The sequence below is a fragment of the Gopherus evgoodei genome, chromosome 7 (genome assembly GCF_007399415.2).
Source record: "Gopherus evgoodei ecotype Sinaloan lineage chromosome 7, rGopEvg1_v1.p, whole genome shotgun sequence".
In the NCBI taxonomy this organism is placed as follows: Eukaryota; Metazoa; Chordata; order Testudines; family Testudinidae; genus Gopherus; species Gopherus evgoodei.
The window spans coordinates 77,521,076-77,543,100 of NC_044328.1; the positions used below are offsets into that span (position 1 = coordinate 77,521,076).

Genomic DNA, 22,025 nt, shown 5'->3' on the forward strand with positions numbered 1-22,025 from the left:
ACCAGAAGTTACATAGACAAACTATGCTAAAATAACTAACTCTCAGCTGCAAAGTCAAACTCTCAAAAGTTGGAAAATGAAAGAGTTACGGCTGCCTGCACAATTTTGACCAAATACAATAGAGTCTTCAATTGCAGGATCACATTCTGTTTTTTTCCACAGGATCTTGGCCTCAGTAAGTGCACAGGCTGGACATGCAAATTGACATGCAAGTTGGTTTTCAGCTGCCCACGGAATCTTTCATTTCCTAATTTTTAAGTTGTATTCTTTTAGCATAATGCTTTATGTTCAATCTGTTAAACAAGAAACTGTACAACAGTCATTTTCTAACCTACTGAAAAATGTATCATATTAAAAATGTTCACATTCTTACTCTATAACACTAATTATATAAATAAAATGTGTATAGTTACAGTGTATTCTTCTGGTTAGCGTAAAGGCATACCAGATCTAGCATAAAGGCTACATTTTGTGATAAGTCAAATCAACGTGGTGGCTCATTCTCAAACTGATATTTTCTTTAGGAAGATAATGAAGAAGCGCAAACAAAACAATTAAGCTTTCTTTAAATCCAAATTTTCCACTCACTGATTTATATTATTAGAACTGGACTGAGATAAAATGACTTAAAATCAATCCAGCCTGAGCAAGAATGCGACCAGCTCCTCTATGCCTCAGGGGACGCAGGGCCCTTGAGAATAGCTTCTTTTCTGAACTAGCGTGGACCACTGGATAACTGACTCATCTCATCACTTCCTGGGTTGAGCTGCTCCTCTGAAGCTACACATCAGAATAAAAAAAAAAAACAAAAACCAAAAAACACAAACTACAAAAATCAGAAAGTTATGATTAAATCTCCTGCTGTTTAATGGTCATATCATACAGTGAATATTGAGACAATTTTTATAAAAATAAGTTCTTCCTATTTCCTCTTTCCTTGCCTCCCTCAAATGTGTAACTTGGATACATCTAAAACAACAAGATTGCTTCTCCAAATATAGTTTTTAGAAACTGGATTTAGAAGTTAGGAATCAAGTCTAGTCCCAGGAGACACATCTGCCAACAAAAAGCAATTATTTCAAACTTAATCACCAAATGTTATTGAAACTGTTTCCTACTTCTATACAATGTATACAGCCTTCTGATATAGGTTTTCCACAGACAGTTGCTGGAAACCCTGCTCTCATTTCAAACAGATATTCAGTCATAACACTAACATACCAGACTTGCTAATTTCTCATTGTTTGGATAAGATATTTAAAAGCCCATATATTTTAACATATGCACTTTTGATAACGTATAATGCTTATTGAATAACTCATCTTTTCATTACTGATTCTGAGGCTTTTTTAAAAGTACATTCTTCTTTAAAGCAACAGGGTAAAAAAATCTTCTAGATGTTGCTGACAGTCAGTGAGATGGTTGAGACTTTCCACTCAGTTTGTCTAGACTGGGGGAAACAATCAAGGTTAGGTTGGGTTGGGTTAGCTAACACATTTCAACTTACCTGATCCACACACAAATCATTTTTTCTATCTAGGCAAATCCTGAGTTACAACATACAATTCAGCTAGCACCCAGAGTGGCATGCTACTTTTGGATGTAAAGAATTTGCTTGGCTTGCCAACTATTACAGTAATGAGTGTGGGTCAGCTCACTCTGCTTTCCTTTCACTAACATCCATTTTGCAGCAGCCACCTCCAGACACTCTGCTTTGAATGTCAGCCATTACCAGAGACCTCATAAATCAATGCATATCCCGCCTTCTCCACTTCTACTGCTGAAAGTGTCTATGCTGAAAGTTCAATGAAATATTAATAAGGGTTCACCGATGTTTTCAAAATTGAACAAAGATCAATGTTTTTTTTTAAAAAGTAGTTTCAGAAGTTTGCTTTTTTAAAATTTTAAAAAGAAAACCAATGGTTAGAAGCTAACTAATGTGTACAAGCAGGAAACCCTCTCCTAAAAACCCTCTCTTTTGTTAATCTCAATGTTAGAAAGAGACATGCAGCCAAGTTATACAGTAAACTGGTTTGTGATCCTACAGTGAATGTTTCAATAGACCCTTTGCAGGGTCCGATTGGGGGCTCATTTGCAGAAAGAGAAATTAAATGCACTGCCCAGCAGATTTTTAGGGCATAGCTACACTTGCAGATGTAGAGCACTTTGAGTTAAACCAGCCTTCCTAGAGGGCTGTAGTCTGTCCACACTGACAGCGCACTGGTGTGGCCACATTAGCATCTCTTGCAATGGCCACAGAGAGCAGTGTATTATGGTAGCTATCTCAGCATGCAAGCGGCTGCAACGTGCTTTTCAAATGGGGTGGGGGTGGGATGGGGTGGATGTGATAGGGAGTGTATGGGGGGGACAGAGAGTGGGTTTTGGGAGGGCATGTCAGCATGTTGTCCTGTAAGTTCAGACAGCAGCAGACCTCCCCCTCCCCCTGCCTCTCTCTCTCATACCACAACATTCCACAGTAATGGTTGCTTTGACTTTGGGCAGATAAGCATGCTGGCTGTCAAATGGAGTTTTCAAAGGGCATATCCAAAACAATGACAAAAGTGGCCAGCTGACAAGAGGATTATGGGACATTTCCAGAGGCTGATCACAGCACAGTAATGCAACACCTCTTTCACACTGACGCTGGGGAACTCCAACAGGGGTGCATCAAACATTATTCCGCTCTCTGAGGTGGTACTAGGATGGAGTCAGAGCGCATTACGAGCCTTGCCAGTGTGGACAGGTAGTGAGCTAGTGTGCCTGGGGCTCCTTTAATGCGCTGTAACTTGCAAGTGCAGCCAAGCCCTTAGGAAAAATAAATGCTTTCCGATACCAACAACCCAAAGACCTGCTGCAACACCACAATTAATACTGGACTAACAACCATTTCTAAAAGGGTAACATATTACAGCAGCAACAAGACACTTCGTTTTTCAGAACTTAAAGACTTCTTGCCTGATTTTCAATACCTGACTACAGAATTTTACTCAATATTAGGGAAATGATACCAAGAGTGGGGGAAAAAAAATGAAGGAAGTAATAACTGAGGAGCAGCTTTCCAATATAACTGCATTGTAACTTCCATAACAGTTATATTGGAAGCATAATACTAGCAAAGGAGGCCGGAAACACAGGAATTGCCAAACCAGATTAGAGATAAGGTACATTCAGTATAGCGTCCTGTCTCTCTCAGTTACCTGCACCAGATGCTTCAGAGGAAGGTGCAACATAACGGACAATAATGGAATAAACGGCCTGCTGGGAAAATTTCCTATGTAATGGAAGTTGGCTTACAAACTACAAGTTTATATCTCTTTCAGTTTATTTTTAATCCAAGCTAATTTAACTGTGGATATTCTCATTGCCTACATCTATACACACACACACACACACCCACCCACCCAATCTCTGAATCCCACTAAGCCCTTGATCCCAGTGACATCAAGGATAGGTCTACACAGTGTAAGCCTAGCGTTGAGGGACTCAAATCAGCTGACCTGCATCAGAAAACCCTGGGTTTGAGCATCTACACAGCATTTTAACTCTAGGTTAAGGATTTTCTGAACTGTGCTTGATCCTAGGGCTCTAGAATCCACACTGTGGTGCACAGATCCAAGTCAAAGTAACCTTATCCCAGAGTACCTACCACACCGCCCAGGGTCAATACTCTAGCCCTATGAATGTGTTGCGCTGAAGGAAAACTCTACTGCCCACCCTTTTCCCTAACTGTGATGGTGCTACTGATGGGACTCAGGTTGCCCATAAGGAAGACACAAACTGCATAATGAGCTCCTTTGATAGCTGTCCCAATAGAGTGACTGCAGTTTGAGAAGGCTTTATACTGAACTACCATCTAATCTGAGAATTGGGTTCTCCCCCTCTAGGGGGAGTCACACTGGCACGAAAATGTCCTTGTGCACCTGTTCTGAGGGAAATAGGCATCAGGCTCCAGGGCTGTCAAAGCATGAAAATTAAAAACTTTTACAGTGATTCTTAATTTTTAAAATGGGACACTGAATGGAAGCATGTGTTTGGTTTTATTTATTTTTATCTGTTTAGAAGTTTGACATAAAATGCAGGTTTCAGATGAAAAACGCGCACGCACATACCTCCAGCCTGGCTGCTGCTGGTTGCAGAGCAATGAAGTGCATCCCCAGGGCATAGGGTACAGGGTGCTCCAGCACACCTCGGGATCCCTTATATCTGCCCCGCCACTCCCCAGGAGGCAGGCACAAAAGATCCATGGGGGGCTGCAGGGAAGTTTTGAGGCTGGCTCCCACTCACTGTCCTGACAGTGCACACATCCTGGGTGTCCCTGCACATGCAGCCCCAGGGAGGGGAAGGGCAGCCCAGGAGTAAGGACCAGAGAGGAGGATGGCGACCAAGCACTGTCCTGCAGGAAGGGGTAGCAGCAGAGCTCCCGGCTCAGTGCTGCTGAGGGAGGAATAACCCCCAACATCCCAGCAGCAGGGAGCCACCTCCTGCCTGTCAGCTTTGCTCCCTGCTCCAGCCAGGCTCCACGCAACAGCAAAGAGGAGCTGGAACAGGAGCTGCCATCATCACATGAGGAGCAGAAACAGGGAGCACCCTCGGTCAGCCAATAATGGCACCTCTGGCTGCTGCGCTGGCTGCCTGGAGTGCTACTCTTCTGCCCCTAGGAACTCTAGAATACATCCGGAGGATTTTCAGGACCAGAGTCAAGCCAAGGCTGCGTGCACACAGGAAAGCTATAGGCCTGGACCCTATGTTCCAGCTTAACACAGTCTCGGACCCTAGGTTAACACAATGGGTGTGTGGATGCAAGGGGGAGTTAGTCTTGAGCCCAGGCTCAAATTGCTGTGTTGACATACACCAACTGGCAATCTGTTCCACAGGTTAATCACTGATGTAAAATTGATTAAATCTGCTGCCTTTCATATGAAAATTTAGTATCCCTTTATTGTGGTATTATGGGAAGGGGAATATGTGGAACACAATTTATCTTCTCTATACTATACAAAATAATGAATATCTATCACAGCCATTTGCTTCTGCTTAGCAATACACATTTCCAGTCTCTTCATAAGGATTTTGTCTTTTCATGCCTCTAATAATTTTGTTGCCTATCTCTGAGCTCCTCAATATCTTCTGTAGTCTGAAACAGGTGATGACCACTGAAAAAAAAATATATTCCATTTGATGGTGTACCACCAATTTATATATTGGCATTAAAATATTTATAGTATATAGAATTAGATAGAAAAGTGTTGGGATGTATTTTTCCTGACCACTGCTGCAAATTGTTCAAATGTTTTCATTAGTTGACTACAATAACTCATGGCTTAAATGACAGTTAATTTAGAAGCCAGTGGGGTGTTTGAGTAGATCAAAGTATTCCTTCCATCAGGTATAACTGCATTTGTCCACAGTTAACTTCATTTTTCATTCTGTGTCCCAGATACCTGTTCAGTTCTTTCTACCTAAAGTTCTCTCTAGTCTTTGCCATCTGCAAACATTGCCACTTTAATACATTAAATGATCTGGAAAAGGCGTATGCAGTGGTGTTGCTGCTGTGTTGCTCCCAGGATATGAGAGAGAGAGAGAGAGAGAGAGAGAGAAGGTGGGTGAAGTAATATCTTTTATGGGACCCACTTCTGAAGGGGGTGGGGGGAAAAAGAGAGAGAGAGGGCGGGGCGGCTTTCAAGTTTCACAGAACTCTTCTTCCAATAAAATTTTGCCTCACCCACTTTGTCTCTGGAAAAAGCATAAGGTCAACATCAACCCTAGTACAGAACCTTCATTAGCCTTTGGCCATGTTGAAAATTGACTATTCTGGTTCTTTGTTTTCTGTCTCTTGGCCAGTTTCTAATCCATGACAGAACTTACTTATGAGCTACTAGCCTCTTGTGAGGAACTCTGTCAAAGGCACTGTGAAAGTCAAAGTAAGTTAGGGCATGGCTACACTTGCAGATGTAAACTGCTTTGAGTTAGACCAGCCTTCGTAGAGTGCAGTAAGGAAAGTGCTGCAGTCTGTCCACACTGACAGCGCACTGGAATGGCCACATTAGCATCTCTTGCAAGGGCCACAGAGTGCAGTGCATTGTGGTAGCTATCCCAGCACGCAAGTGGCTGCAACATGCTTTTCAAATGGGGGAGGGGAGGTTGGAGTGTGACAGGGAGTGTGTTGTGTGTATGTGAGGGGAGAGAGGGTGGGTTGGGGGGGTTGAAAGCATGTCAACATGCTGTCTTGTAAGTTCAGACAGCAGCAGACCCCCACACACACACACACACCCTGCCTCTCTCATGTACAGCATTCCTCAGTAATGGCTTGCATGCCGGCTATCAGACACAGAGCTTTGAAAGAGCATTTCCACATTCCTACAGAAGTTCAAGACAATGACAAGAGTGGTCACTTGACTTAAGGGGATTATGGGACATTTCCAGAGGCCGATCACAGCGCAGTAATGTAACACCTTGTTCACACTGACACCCGTGCGTTGTAGCCAAGGCGCAGCAAATGTTATTCCTCTCGCCGAGGTGGAGTACCAGGAGCGCTCTAGCAGCAGAGTCAGAGCGCTCTACGTGCCTTGCCAGTGTGGATGGGAAGTGAGCTAGAGAGCATGGGACTCCTTTATTGTGCACTAACTTGCAAGCCCTTAGAACAACCAGTTATCCTTTATCCATTCTCTTTTTGGACAAATTCAAAGTTCTGTAGTAGACTAAAGAGGCACTATTGTCCTTTATAGATGTTTTGCTGGTTTGTTTCTATGTAGGTGTATTATTCTATTTTGAAATATCTTGACAACTAGATCAACAATAGGGTTTTTTTATAAAGATGGATATATCACTTGCTTTGCTCAAGTATCAAAGCAGATTTTAGTGAGTTTGCCTATTTGTTAGCATCTTAGTCATGTCACTCTAAATTCCTGCTCTCACTGCTACTAGGCAGCAAGAAAGAACCCAGGATGTTGTGCTGAGCATTTGCTCCTCTTTTTTCTTGTAGAGGACACCACAAAGTTCTGTTTTTTAACCCTTCCCATTCAACGTATATGTAACATAGGAATCGCCAGACTGGATCAGACCCATGGTCCATCTCATACAGTATCCCATCTCTGACAGTGACCAGTACCTGATGCTTCAGAGGATAGTGAATAAACTCCACTGAATGTATTTATGAGATATTCTGCCCCGTCCCAAAAGTTTCTCCTAACCAATTCATATAGGTAGAAGTTTGTTTAAGCCCTGAAGAATGAGGGTTTCTCTCTCTTCCAAAATTTGTTTGCAACAACTCTGGACATTTTTGTTATCGTGTATATATGTCCAATCCTTCTTTGAATCATGCTAAATTTTTGGCTTTAAAAAATCACTTGTGGCAGTGAGTTTCAAAGTTTAGTTACACATTTAATTGAATACCTCCTTGAGCTTGTATTGTAAGGACAAGGAGAATAGGAGGCTGTCAGGCATGCTAATAAGGTAGTACAGGCTGCAGACATCAATGTGTCATTTACACTTTTTTCTTTTCAAATCAGATGTGGATGGTGCAGTCTCAGCTATCCCAGTGTTTAAGGCTACAGTTTGGATGATGGCTAGCTGGCTGAGACTCAATACAGATAGCACTGGTGAGCTGGGGAGAGCATTCAGAGGAGATAACAAGAGTTGATATCTGTTCCCATACAGAGGGTTTTTACACCTTCTGTCAGTGAAGCGCACAACGTAAGGTCCCTGCTGCTTTTAGATCAAGCAGCAGCAGTCAAAATGCTTTTTCCTCTTCACCTGGTTATGAGATGGAGACCTCTTCTTCTGGATATGGAACTCATAAGGCAGCTCCTTCAGACTGCATTACTGCCATGCATCCCACTTGTGGTTATACCTGACCAGCATTTGGAAGCTTCATATAATGCAGAATATAAAGGACCACCTCCTTAGTACTGCTTCTCACAGACAGCATTTCACACCTACGCTCTACAGTCTAAACTGACCTGAATTCCTTCTCTGGGTAAGTGTCAGCATTCATAGATTTTTCAGCAAGAAAGGACCTTTAGATCATCAGTATTATACCTGGTGTCAGACAGGACCACTGAATTGCAACCAACCAGTTACCCTTGTATTGAGCTCAGTAGCTTGTGATTGACTAAAGCATCTCTTTCAGAAAGGCTTCCTCCAGCTTTGATTTGAAGACTTCACAATACAGCAAATCCACCACTTCCTTTGGTAGCCTGTTCCATTGGCTAAATCACATTCAGTAGTAAATGTTAGTCTTATTTCTAATTTTATTTTTCTGCCTTCAATTTCCAGCCATTGGTTCTTTTCATGCCCTTTCTATTTTCTAAAAGAACCCATTCGCTCTCGATATTTTCTGTCTGTGAAAGTACTTATACAGTAATCAAATCATCTCTTGATCCTCTTTCCAATAAGCTAAACGGATTTAAGCCTCTCACTGTCAATCACCTTTTCCATCCTCAGATAGTTTTTTTTTGTTCTTCTCTGCACCCTCTCCAGTTTTTCAAACATCCCTTTTACAAATGTTGACACAACAGAATGCAGTATTCCAGTATCAATCACACCAATGCCTCATACAGAAGTAAAATCACCTCCCTATTCCCACTCACTACTTTTGTTTGTGCATCCAAGGATCATATTAGCCCTTTTTGCCACAGCATTGCATTGAGAGCCTGCATTGAGAGCCCACATGGAGATGTTTGTCCATTAGGACCCTGTTTCCATTCCAGGAATTCCCAAACTGGTATGTGTACCACTGGTGGTACATAAGGTTGATGTTCCATCCACTCACTTCACAACAACTTTTTAAGAAGGTGATACATGAATCAATAAAGTTTTGGAGCCAATGCTCCATTCTTGTAATAATAGCCTGTATTCTTTGGGCAGTCATTACAGAGCAGTCATTTACCACTCCAGTCTTTGTCATCCATAAGTTTTCAGCAGTGACTTTATATTTACTTATAATTGATAAAAGTATATTGAATAGTGCAGCCCTACAAGAACTGATCCTTGCAGATTCCCACTAACTCCTTTAACGATAATTGCCCACTGACTGAGAGGAATCAGCCAACCAGTTGTTAATCTGTTTAAATGTGTGCTTTATTGATATTGTACAGCACTATTGTTTAAAAATCAGAATGCTGCACGGTACTAAGTCCAAGACATTACAAAAGCCTGGTTTATACCATCACTCATCATCTCTCTCTCCCAATTTAAGAAAACAGGTTTCAATGGAACTTGAAGACAGCAGCTGTTTTCCTTGAACCGGACAGCAGCCTATGATAAATATGGCATCTGGTCTTCTGGTAAAACTGTCAAAAAGCTCTCCCAGCATACTTGGTGGATATTGCGGAATTTCTACTGTCGTGAAAGGCATTTTGGGTACATATGGGAGACAGAAAAATGTATGGAGAAGCAATCCAACTGCTTATCCCAAGGTTCTGTGTCTGCATTCATCCTGTGTTCAGTCTATGCACAAATGTCCTGCCACTGACTGTCACGCAAATTCATCTATGCTGATGACATGCCAGTCATGCTCTTTCACTGAATGGAGAACAAGATGGCAGACTACTATAGCAGTTGGAGGCACCAACCAACTGTGACTAAGACAGTTTTGAGCGAGTGTCTTCCACTCTACATGCAAGCACTAAACATGAGTTAAATATCTTCCTCATAGAAAACAACTGAAACACGAGGCAAAACCACTCTACCTTGTCAAACTGGACTGCTCTTTGACTTCCATGACCATCTAAAAAATCAGGCCAGCACAAACTAATCAACTAATTAGCTGATTTGACATGGGATGCAGGTGTACAGACTTTGCACACAGGCTTTGGCACTCTGCTATTCCTCAGTGCAATACAGTGCCCCTGTGTGGTATCATTTGCCCCACACTAAATTGGCTGATGTCAAATTGAACTCAACCATGTATATCAACACAGGTACCCTGAATCTCCTTCTTTTCCATGGCTAACCAGTTCGCAACAACACAGCCTTCCCCGCTCCCCCTCCCCCCCCCAATCATGGCAGAGAGGTCTACAGCCAGACTGGTGGAAAAGCTACTTGCCTATCCAGGTCTCCCACTGTATGTGGACATTTCAGTCACCCCAAAGCACAACTTACTTTGAGGTGTCCACTGTAGTTTCAACTGCCAGATCTGAATCTGTCAGCAGCAACCAACCTATGCACGGTGGAATGGTTGAATAAAGACATTTGGAATGATTTCCTTATTGCTGATCCAAGCATTCAACTTCCTGGATTTGACCTACCATGTCAGCTTTGGGCTCTGCTGAACAAGCTCCAAACTGGCCAAGGAGTATGCACAGCCAATCTGTAAAGATGGGGTCTGCAGGACGACCCATTCTGTCCCTGTGGCCTCCATCAGTCAATGATGCATATTGTAGAAGAGTGTCAACTGACTAGATTTCAAGGTGGCCTTAGAGCCCTTCATTGTACTGATGAGGCTGCTGTTGGGTAGCTTGGCAAGCACTGCAAACACTAGCAGAAGCAATTTAAAAAAAACTGTGAACCCCTGGTTCTGTGCCTTTCCATGCCTTGCACAGTGTCAAACATGGACTGTGTGTATCAAATTAACAATAATACTATTCAACAAACTGGTATTGACCAGTGTTATATAATGTGTGTCCTTCCTGGCTACTTTTGAGAGCACTTCATGTAATACCATGGAAACTAAGATCATATTAAACAAAATTAGGTTAATATTGATGTAGTTACAGGCAAGTTGTGCACATTCACTAATGAGTGTGAAGTGCTTTTATTATATTTGCATTCAAGTAAGGAGAAAAAAAGTCTGCCTTCTTTCTTTCTACTTTGATCCCTGTATGCAGTACAGTTGTAGCTCTGTCAGTCCCAGGATACTAGAGACACAAGGCAGATGAAGAAAGAATATTGTTTATTGGACCAACTTCTGCTGGTGAGAGAGACAAGCTTTCAAACTACACAAAGCTCTTCTTCAGGTCACCTCACCCACTTTGTTACTCTCATCCCTGACACTTCTGTACTCCTGCATTACAGACAAGGACTTGAGGATAAACCTTTTAGATGCATCACCTCAATTCCTTTGACCTCCTCCTATTTGCTGGTACTTTCTTCTCTTGCTGGGACAGAAGAGAGCAGACAGACCCATAGGAGAAGAAGCTATTTAACAGTCACTATGGTTCTTGGAGACAACTGCATTTTTGTACTCACATTTGTAGAATGACACTTTCCACTGCAGCAGCACTGAGCTTCTGGAAAAGCAGTGCTTGTTTGGACTACATGCGTGTCCCCTCATAGCACTAAAAGTTTAGAGGCAAGATTACAAGTAGTCATGAAGTCCTCCACCCAACTCAATTCTTCTGCTAAACTGCAGAGTCCCATAATGATAGAAGTCTGTGGAAGAGGGGAAGGTGCATGGATATTATGAATACGCAAAGGTAACATTTTCAACCTAGTTACCATGGTAATTACCCTTCCTTCCAGGGAGCCTCTGAATATTCTTTTTATAGGAGTACAGCTAGCAGTATAATCCCCCGGGAAGTAGGCTGAGGATTTCTAATTCTAAACAAGGACTAGAGAACCGTTTGCCTAAAGCAAGCATCAGATTGAGATGCCAAATTGAGAAAACAGTGCTGCATAAATGTGCATACAGAACTCCAGATAGCAGTTCTCTAGGTTTCTATGATGAAAACATTAGACAGGCTTGCTATCAATGCCACCTTAACCGTAAATTCAAAAAAAATTCAGGCACCGACAACCTCCCCAAACCAAACCAATAACATAGTCCATTTCAATAAACTTTCCTTGGAAATGGTATTCCCCTTACATTTTATGTAATCTTTTGGGATTAAGACTAAGGCTTTCAGGAAGTCATTTACACAAATCAATAAAAACTCAAAGCACACTTAAAATTTAAGGTATGGAGCCTTGTTTCTTCCTCATAAGAGAGAGAGAGGTTTTGAGGAAAAAATGATAGTTACTTACTCGTAAACAGAGTTCTTCGAAATGGACTCTGCATATTCATACTCCCTACCCACCGCCCCCACTTTCTGGAATCAATGCTGCGGCAGGGGTAGGGGGGTGTGGTGGGGGAACTGAGGCAGCCACAGCACCAAGCCCTCTCTTATATCCTGCCCTCAGTGTGTGCTCCAACACTGAGGGGAGGATATGGAGTGCTCCAGTGGGCATTGCTGGTTTATGTTCCACTGCCCAAGCTACACTGGCTGGAGCAACCCATAGTGCAGAGGACACTACAAGAACTAGTAGATTAGCTGTCTGGTTTAGGCAAAACTGACTCTACAGGTGAGTCTCATCTTACACGCATTTAACATGTGTGAATTCAGTTTTGTGCGGTCAGCAAAAACAAAAAAGAGAGGAAAACAACAATTTAAATACTGTACCCGTAATGCAGGCGATTCCGCCCGCCATTACACTCAATATAATTTTGACTATACGCGATTTTCGCTTTACACACTGATAGCGGAACGTAACCCCAGCATAAGATGAGACTTGCATCATTGTCCAACATTTTTACCTAAAGTACAGGCAAGACAACTTTATATCTTCCATTGTTGTATGCAGTGGTGTTGTAGACACGTTGGCTTCAAGATATTAGAAATCAAGATGGGTGAGGTAATATCTTTTATTGGACCAACTTTTGCTGGAGAGAGAGACAAGCTTCCAAGCTACACAGTGCTGAAGAAGTGCTTTGAAAGCTTCTCTCTCTCATCAATGAAAATTGGACCAATAAAATATTACCTCACCCATCTTAAGCCATATGACTTCGCCCCCCAAAAAATCCTAGGACATCTCTTTTTTAAAAAAATCCAATCTTGATTTTAAAATGGTCAGTGATAGACACTCCACTGTGACTCCTAGTACATTATTCCAACGGATTATCCTATTTATCTGTCTTCATATCTATGAAGCGCTCCTTGTTATGGTAACTGATCATCTCAGGCGAGATGCCAAATTCAGAAAACAGTGCTGCATAAATGTGCATACAGAACTCCAGATAGCAGTTCTCTAGGTTTCCATGATGGAAACATTAGATAGGCTTGCTATCAATGCCACCTTAACCCGGAGAGGGAGGGATAGCTTAGTGGTTTGAGAACAGGCCTGCTAAACCCAGTGTTGTGAGTTCAATCCTTGAGGGGGCCATTTGGGGATTGGTCCTGCTTTGAGCAGGGGGTTGGACTAGATGATCTCCAGAGGTCCCTTCCAACCCTAATAATCTATGAATCACTCTTCACTGCACCCAGACTCTGTGATGTAATTACTCTGCCTCTGATTGGGAAAAATATTTAGATTTAAGTAAACAAGGCTACAACTCAACCCAGATAAGACTGATGTGACACTTGTTGAACAGGAAGAAGTGGTATCAGCACCATTATTGAAGGAGCATGACCAGCTTCCACTAAAATTGATTATAGCTGTGTGCCTTATTGGATCCTCAAGTAGTAGTGACAGTATGTGGGATTGTGCATCAGCTACAGCAACCAAGACAGCTATTCCTTTCTAATGCAAACTTCACAACCTTTATCTAGACCATTGTCACCTCCAGGTTAAAGAACTGCAATGCACTCTATTTAAGGCTACTCTAGAAGCTTCAGTTATTGAAGAATGCTGCAGCTATTTATTTTAGGTTTGTCAGGGCACCTATCGCAGCAGTGGATTGAACTGCTCAAGTATCTGCAACAGCTTCATTTCCAGATTCAATACAAAGTGCTAGCAGTGATCTTGGCTGTTTTTGGTACGGCAGCAGTATGGTTGGAGCTTTAGAGAAAGGCATGAAAACAAGAGCTTGCACTATTGTCTGCATACTATACTGGTATAATGAAAGCTGCACAAGCCCTCCATGCCCCACCCCACCCAGAGTGGATGAAATAATATCACTAAAGAAGTGTTTTATACTGACAGTTATTTCCATATGGGAAAGGTAAGGAGCTGTACTGGTATCAGGCACTTTTATATTAATAAAACTGCATCCACTCGAGGGGTTTTACCAGTATAACTATTAACAATACCTCCAACTGAAAATTACATTGGCATAAAAATTGTGTGTAAACCAGATCTTACTAAACAAAAGAAGTGTATAAATGCAGAAAGGGGGGTTGGGAACAGCACAATTGAATAGAAAAGGGAATGGAAAACAGCATGACTGAGAAGAAAAGTTCCAGATGTGCCACTGGCTCTGAGATTTATGTTTTTACCCTTTTGGTAAAGATTTTCAGTCACCTACTTTGTTACAACTACTTTAATGAGTTGAAGGTCAAAAGACCTTTTGAAAAAGTGTATTTTAAGGAGGGACTTGGAAGAGGAGAGAGAAGACATGGCAGGCTGATTTAAGAAAGGAGAAGTGTTTAGGAATAAGGAGCTGCAGATGAAGTGGCTCACAGACTAGCGAAAGTGGACATTAAGGCTTCTTTTATAAAAGTAAGTGGCACTAGGCTTTTATTTTAATTTAAAAGCAATTACTTATAAACCTAAATAACTTAACCTAAAGATGGTGGGGGGGGGCACACATTCTTAAAAGCGTGTGCCTCCACAGCTACACTGCTATTTTCAGAAAGTTGGCTAGCTTGGAGATGCTAACGTGTTGCAATCCTGCATCCTGATCATAGCGTAGACATACTGCTAGACTGACTAGAGCAAGCTACAGATGTTTGAATCTTGGAACAAAGTTTTAGAGGAGGTCAAGACTAACCTTTACAAAATATGTTAACTACCTCAAATATTCTGATAATTAACTATAGGTAAAAAAACCAAAAACTTTAAACAAGCCCTAAAGGGACAGAGAAGCATGTCTCAGACCAAGTGGATGGGGAAAATAAGAGCATCCAGGTTGTTATAAAGCTTTGCAGAGAACACGATGCTTAAATTTAACATGGAAGGTAAAGGAAAACTTGAAAGACTTGAAGGACTTACTGTGGTCAGCGCAGTAGGCAAAGTCAATGGAGAGTTTGAGAGCTGAGGTGTTCCATCCTGGCAACATGGCCAAAGAGCAAGCAATGTCACTTTTGAATATAATGAGTGAGTGAAGAAAAGCCAGATCTTTGATTTTCTGCAAAACGTCAATCTCGCAAACCACTTTACATATGAAGTGTTGTAACTATGTTGGTCCCATGATATTCAAGACACATGGTGGGTGAATAAATATCTTTTATTGGACCAACTTCTGTTGGTGAGTTGGTCCCATAAAAGATATATCACCAACTTTGTCTCTCAAAACAGTTTATACTCAGGATTTGGCATGGACAGTGCGTATGGAATGTCTCTAGCTGCTCCAAGTCTGCCTGTCAGAGGGTGCAGATTTCTGACTTGTATAGTGATCAAGTTAGTACACCGGTTTGACAGATCCTGAACTTGTCTCAGTGCAAATCTTTGCATTCAAAAGCAAGATATGGACTTCATGCAGAAAGCAGCAAGAACTATTTCTCAAGGAATGTCTAGCTTGCTGCAATTGTTTCAACTCTCCTTGCAGCCAGGTAGAGAGTAAGACATTGCACTAGTCAAAATGAGAAAGTAAGGGCTTGGGCAGATTCTAGAAATTATGTCAAGGAAAAATTGGCAGGATTTGGAGGCATGTAAATGGTTTGAGGAAACAGATAAAAGGGGAGCTGAAGATAAAAAGGTTGAGAGACAGACAGGGAGACCAGAGCAATTGAGAAGGGAAGGGGAAGAGAGTTCATTTTTGCCATTTTTTGTTTCAGTTGATGCCAAAGCACCCTTTAAGCCCTGGAATGATCAGAGACCAGGTTATCCAAAGTGCAGTTACTAGTCCTACACCCTGGTGGTCAATAAGATCAGTTGGGGTGTTTTTAATGGTCTGTTTCTTCAGCGCAGGGTCCCTGCCTTTGGCACTCACTCCATATGGCAATCTGCAAGAGCTTAGGTTTGATAAGCTATGGGGAATAATGCAAGACTTACTTAGTTTAGTTGAACATCCTATTAAGCATTCCCATTAAAACTTCCTGAAAGTAAACGTTGACCGTTGTAATTTTTTATATCTCAGCCCAAGTTAGAACTGACATTATGCTCCAGAATTAAGAGTTTGAATCTAAAATGCTAGTGCGCTGGTGACTGTCAGAAAGGGGGTGGAGTTTGCTACAACAGATCAGCTCACCTGCAGAAAAACAGCAAAAATTTCCAAGCACGTTCCTTCCAGGGAGGTTCAGACTTGACACTGGTCTCAACCACTAAACACTGTACTTCCAAAGTACAGCCTGGCAATTTGAGTAATAAAAAACTTGGGTATTAAGTTGTTACACATCTTAAGTATTATCTTCAAGTTTGGGTATTTTTGAAAGTCAAAAAGTAAGACTACACATCTTTTAAAAACCTATGTCATTTAGATTATCTAAACATCAGATATGTTTTTTTCTGCTCTATATTAGAAATAAGCCTTTCATCCCATAGCTAGATTTTTGTGAGTAACCTAGCTTTTTCCTGAAGCCTTCATGACTTGCAATATGAGAAGGTGAGGCTTAATGCATCTAAAGAGACCCCCATTGCTCCTCACATATCTACCTACTTATTGTGGGGTTGTCAGGGAAGAGATGTCCTAGAAGAAAAACAAGAGCTGGGAATAAAGTGAAAAAAATTAAGTCATTCTAGATCTCAAATGTTGATAAATCTGATCATTTATAATCAAAAATTTACTCTGACTGAGCAATAGTACTTTCAAATATTTTCCATGACAAAATTCATTGCTCTAGCCACTGTACTCAAGTCTCTCACTTACTTTCATCTTGCACTGGAAGAAATTATTAATAATCAAAGGACATATTGAGCAACAATCAATTTTCAGCTATATTTAATATAAGGTTGTTATGCCATTAGCAGCTGACAGTGCTTCCCTGCAACTTTAAAATTCAATTGTATTTAAAACTGAATTCAGTGACAACCATACACACTTAAATGTCTTTGTGAGCTTAACTAGAACCTGCTACAAAAACCTAAAATATGCCAGCTATATACACACTATGAAATAAAATTATCTGTGTAGCGAACAGTACTAACACAAGAAACCAACTTCCTACACCAACTGAAATGGCAATTTTCACAGTAAACTCTCTGTGTAATTATAGCAAATATATACCCCACCACACGAAAAACATTTACTCAACGATACAGAACCACCACCACCACCGCATACAAGTCCTTGTGCTCATAAAGAATCCTATTATGGCTTTCATGCCTGTTCTCTCTACGTAAAGGACATGCTCAAAGTAGTTTACTAAAGGCTGATCCCCACACAAAGTTAGACCAGTACAACTTCTGTATGTACACAAGATCCATGTTTGAAAAATATTCTCACTATCAAGACCCTTCAGAGATGTCACCCTTTCTCCAACAAAAACAGAAATCCAGAGAAATTAACATACAATTACTATTAAACTGGACCTAAAGCAAAAACTGAAGCCATAGCTGTTTAGCCTTGAACAGAGAAGAATCAGACTAGTGAGCCCTCAAACTTTCCCATAAGGGGACACGAATTTTAGTAGAGAATTAGCACATGGACACCTCCCCCTCCTATTCACGATTCAACAGATCCAGCTCGTACCCATGACACAGGCACATCCCAGAGCTCGTGGGCGAAGAGCAGAGACAGACCTATGCCCACCCCTGAGGTATCACCCACTGGGCTCGTAGGAAGACAACGATTTCTGTCCCTGTAACTCCCCATACCCCGCCCACAGGTCTCACACGTCCCCTTCAGAGAAAGGAGAAACACCTACTCGGCCCCGGCTTCCCACCAGGGTGGGGCATCCCGGGGATCCTGTCCCCAGGGCCCCGCACTCCCGCACCGCAGAAAGGGGGAGGGACGACCCAGGATGCGGCCGAAAGGCGCCAGCCCCGCAGCCCGCGTTGGGAGCGCGAGGGGAAGGCAGGCCCAGTTCACACCCAGTACCTGCAGGCCGGACTCGGTCTCACCTCGCTAAGGCCGCTTCCTGCTCTACGGGCCCCCAGAGCAGCAGCAGCAGCAAACAGCAACAGGCGGGGCAGGACGTGCGCGCTCACAGGACAGCACAGCGCGTGCGCGCCGCCGCCAGCCGATCCAATCAGCGCAGTTGGCGAAAGGGCTGCCGGGAAGCGGCGCTATAAAAGCCCGGGAGCTATTTACGCCGCCGGTACCCACTACCATTCTTGCGCCTGCGCACTAAGGCCGAGAAGGCTCGAGGCTGATAGGGGAAGCGCGCAGGGATGGGTACTAGAGACATGGGGCCGCGCGCGGGGCAGGAACTTCCGCTGCGAGCCCGTGGGGGTCGCCTGACAGTGGGAAAGCGGGAGCGCCGCACGATCTGACACGTGTTGCCTGGCACTTTGGATCGGCAACTTGGGCGGGGCTAGGGCTGCAGGGGGCGGGGCTCCATCCTGTACGGGAAGCCGCTTTCCGCGCCCCCCAGGTCCCTTGGCGATCCGTGTCCCGCACATGCGCAATGCGGCAGGGGGCTAGGCGGCGCCGCAGGGGGCGGGGCTGGGTGTGGGGTGGCGGCGGCCATGTCGCTGCAAGAGGACCCGGTGCAGCGCGAGATCCACCAGGACTGGGCCAACCGCGAGTACATCGAAGTGATCACCAGCTCCATCAAGAAGATCGCGGATTTCCTCAACTCCTTCGGTGCGTGCGCGCTCGGCTCGGTCGGGCTCCTCCCGCCGGTTCCCCCGGCCGGCTCCGCCTTCACCCCTCGACTCCAGCCCCCATCCCTCCTAGTGAGGTCTGGGCCGGCTCGACCTTCGCCCCCACCCCAGTTCGACTCTATCCTCCCAGGCCTGGCTCCACCCCACCCGGGCCCCGCCGGCCGCCGCGCTCTCTTCGGGCGGGTTCTGGGGTCGGGGCTCCCCGGTAGGCGGAGCGGGGGGCGCACCTGTCCTAGTGGCCGGGTACTGCGGAGCCTGAGGCCGGTGCAGCCCCTGATCCGACCCTTCTCCCGCAGACATGTCCTGCCGCTCCCGGCTCGCCACCCTCAACGAGAAGCTGACCGCGCTGGAGCGACGGATCGAGTACATCGAGGCCAGGGTGAGGGGTAGAGCAGGGGAGGTAACACTAGGGGATAGGCCTGGAGTGGGAGGAGGGGTTGCCTTGCGAGTAGCTGGGTGCGGGCTCAGCCCATGCTTAGCAGCTCAGGGACAGCTGGGACCTTGCTGTTCAAGCCCCTCTGCGGCTTTTACCCTATTTCCAGTGGGTATTACTCTGCCGTGCCCCCCAAACCACCCAGCTAGGCGGTAACGCTGTGCCCAGCACCAGCAAATCTTCTCTTTTCGCAGTGCGGGGGGATGTGTGGGACTCCCACACACAGCCCCTTTGCACTACTTGTTACCGAGGGATGGTGTTGTAGGCTTTTCTCCTGAACAATAGTCCTGAAGCTCCTGCCCTCTGCACGCTGGTGGTCATCCCAGTAGTACTTACCTTGCGGCATTGGTTTTTGCCAGCAGGGCTGGAGAGAGAACTGAGATCTGAGGGGAGGGATAGCTCAGTGGTTTGAGCATTGGCCTGCTAAACCCAGGGTTGAGAGTTCAATCCTTGAGGGGGCCACTTAGAGATCTGGGGCAAAAATTGGTCCTGCTAATGAAGGCAGGGGGCTGGACTTGATGACCTTTAAAGGTTCCTTCCAGTTATAGGAGATTGGTATATCTCCATTTATTATTTTTTATTATCTTGGTGAATCAGTGACTCTGGCCTGGGCCTAGCCTTGCTGCGAGGGATGACTTTTACCCAGTTCCCAGTGTACAGGAGCTCATTAACTTTCCCTGAGTGGGCACACTGGCTAGCCCTTAGTGACTGCAGGCTGTGCTCTCCTTTGGCAGGTAACAAAGGGCGAAACTCTGACCTAACTGCAGAAGGCTGGTGGGGAGCTGACCTGGAGAAGATTGTGCAGCTGTGCTAGAGTTGACTGTCAGGCATCTGATTTCTTCATTACTTCTTATTGGTGACAGGACTTTAGCTTGTTTCTGCGATGCAGTATCCCTGCCTTCAGTGCATGGCTCCAGGGTGACTCCAGAGGAAATTGATAAAATGCAAATGAGCATGTTGAATTCTGTGATTTTTGTATAGACAGATTCATGCAGATGTCAAGTACTCCTGCACCCCTTAATCTCTCTCATTCCCAGCTGTGTACGTAGAACACCTACATTTTGCAGCTGCAGAGTCTCTCTGGCCAAAGGTTGCTTTGGGGAAAGAAAACTTCTCTTGGGAGCTGACTGGCTAAGGAAGTGAGTGTCCATGCTGTTGGCGGGCCACTCATCTAGTGGTTTCAGTTCCTTTAGCAAACACTGCAACTCATATCTCGTAGCAAAAATGTCAAATATATCCATCCTTCCAGTCCGTGAGCAGAGCAGTAGATGTGCAGTGTGTGATTGGCGAGGGGAGACGGGAATAGGTAATGTGCCAAGATAAACTCTCTGGGCAGGGTGAATTTCAGAGCTTTCTGCGTCTTTTTGTATTCTGTAGTGTTACATGGGGGGTGTCTTTCATTTGTGTTTCAACAATAAACTGCCTCTGCTGATGGGTTCTGAGCTGGTCTATAGCTAGAGGTCATTGTCGGGGTTCCTGAGATAAAGGGGCAGGAGCGTGGCCGTGGAGTGCAGATGTCCAAGAGGAGTCACATCGGCCTGTTACTGTAAGAGGTGCAGTTGCCTCTTGCTATTCCCTTCGCCAGCAATTTCCGCTCCAGTGGGTTTCACTCCTACTCCCCAAAAATGATTAATAGTGATCAGGGATCCTAGTTTTCTGTGATTTAGAGAAAGAGAAAGAGAAAAAAGAATTATTTGCTGAAGGGTTCTCTGCAGTTGTGGGGCCTACTTCTATTCCTCTCTCCATTCACTTATCCAGGCAGAGTTCCTCTGGGCCAGATCACTGGCTCCCTTGACATGTTTCAGGAGCAGTGGGCCTTGTCTGGGGTTCTCTGCTCTGTGTCCCCATCAGGTGTGATGGTCAAAATTAGGGAACCTATCCCTGTTTTTTCTTTTGTAGTCTCCTGTACTCATCTATCTCCCAGGTTCATTAAATCTTCCCTTTAGGCTGGAGGAGCGGCCTTTAGCCATGGGTGGGCTTGTGCCTGCCCACTTCCCATAACCCAGCAGGACCACTCTCTTACAGTGTCAGGTCTGTCTTTTTCCCCAGTTAGTAAGAATGTGCTAATGAAATTTGCTGATGATAGAAAGTTGGGAGACATCATGAATACTGAGGAAGATTGGAATATTTATACAGGAAGATCTGTATGTGAACACTGTATTATGGAATTTCATCCCATGTTTATTACTCCAAAGGTGTTCAAAGTCCTACAGTAAGAATTTCTGCTACAAGCTGGAGACTCGTCACTTGGAAATGACAGAAGAGGAGAGAAATCTGGATGTGTTGGTTAACCACAGGATGACTATGAGCCATGGCTGCAAGAAAGGCAAATGCAGTCCTAGAATGTATCAGGCAAGGATTTCCAGTGAAGATGGAAGTATTAATGCTATTGTATAAGGTACTAGTAAGACCTCATTTGGGATACCATGTACAGTTCTGGTCACCCATGTTCAAGAATGATAAACTCAAAACAAGTGCAGAGAAGAGATAGTAGGATGATCAGGAAAATGGAGGGGCCTGTCTTATGAGAAGAGACTGGAAGAGCTTGGCTTGTTTAGCTTAGCAAAATGGTGGCTAGGAGAGGATTTCATTGCTCTCTCTAAACACATTGTGGGTAACCACCAGGAAGGGTGAAGAGCTAGTTAAGCTTAAAGGACTGTTAGCACAAGAACAAATGGATATAAACTAGTCATGAACAAATTCAAGCTGGAAATGAGAAAAAGCTTTCTAATGGTCAGGGTAAATGTTTGCTCTGATTTTTTCTATCCATGTGTGGAATAAATGTTATGTGCCGCAAGGTATGTGCGGTTGTGCGCTACCAGTAGAAACAAAAAACTTAGATAAAATATATATATTTTTGAATGTTAAATGGGAATAATTACTTCAGCCAAGACAGGTTAGGCATTTTAAAACTCACTACTCAAAGAATTAATTTAAATGTGAGAGAAATAAAAATTATGACATGCATAGATCA

The 22,025-nt window shown here is 43.9% G+C and overlaps 2 protein-coding genes across 6 annotated transcripts in view; one reads left to right on the forward strand and one right to left on the reverse strand.

Annotated features, from left to right (window-relative positions):
* The window catches only part of RHOA (ras homolog family member A), an 84,555-nt gene extending 66,543 nt beyond the window's left edge, over nucleotides 1-18,012 (reverse strand). For 2 of the 5 annotated variants that reach the window (XM_030571288.1, XM_030571287.1), the window contains exon 1: nucleotides 17,891-18,001. The gene's annotated coding sequence lies outside the window, so the exon portion shown is untranslated. Of the gene's footprint in view, nucleotides 1-17,890 lie in introns of all 5 variants that reach the window. The other 3 variants (XM_030571285.1, XM_030571286.1, XM_030571289.1) reach the window with 3 other exon arrangements.
* Nucleotides 18,013-18,436: 424 nt separating this feature from the next.
* Nucleotides 18,437-20,493, forward strand: LOC115655621 (probable protein BRICK1). Its single transcript, XM_030571291.1, has 3 exons — nucleotides 18,437-18,598; nucleotides 18,915-18,997; nucleotides 19,786-20,493. Exons 1-3 carry the CDS (start codon nucleotides 18,481-18,483, stop codon nucleotides 19,810-19,812), a joined length of 228 nt encoding a protein of 75 aa, XP_030427151.1. The 5' UTR covers nucleotides 18,437-18,480; the 3' UTR covers nucleotides 19,813-20,493.
* Nucleotides 20,494-22,025: the final 1,532 nt, after the last annotated feature.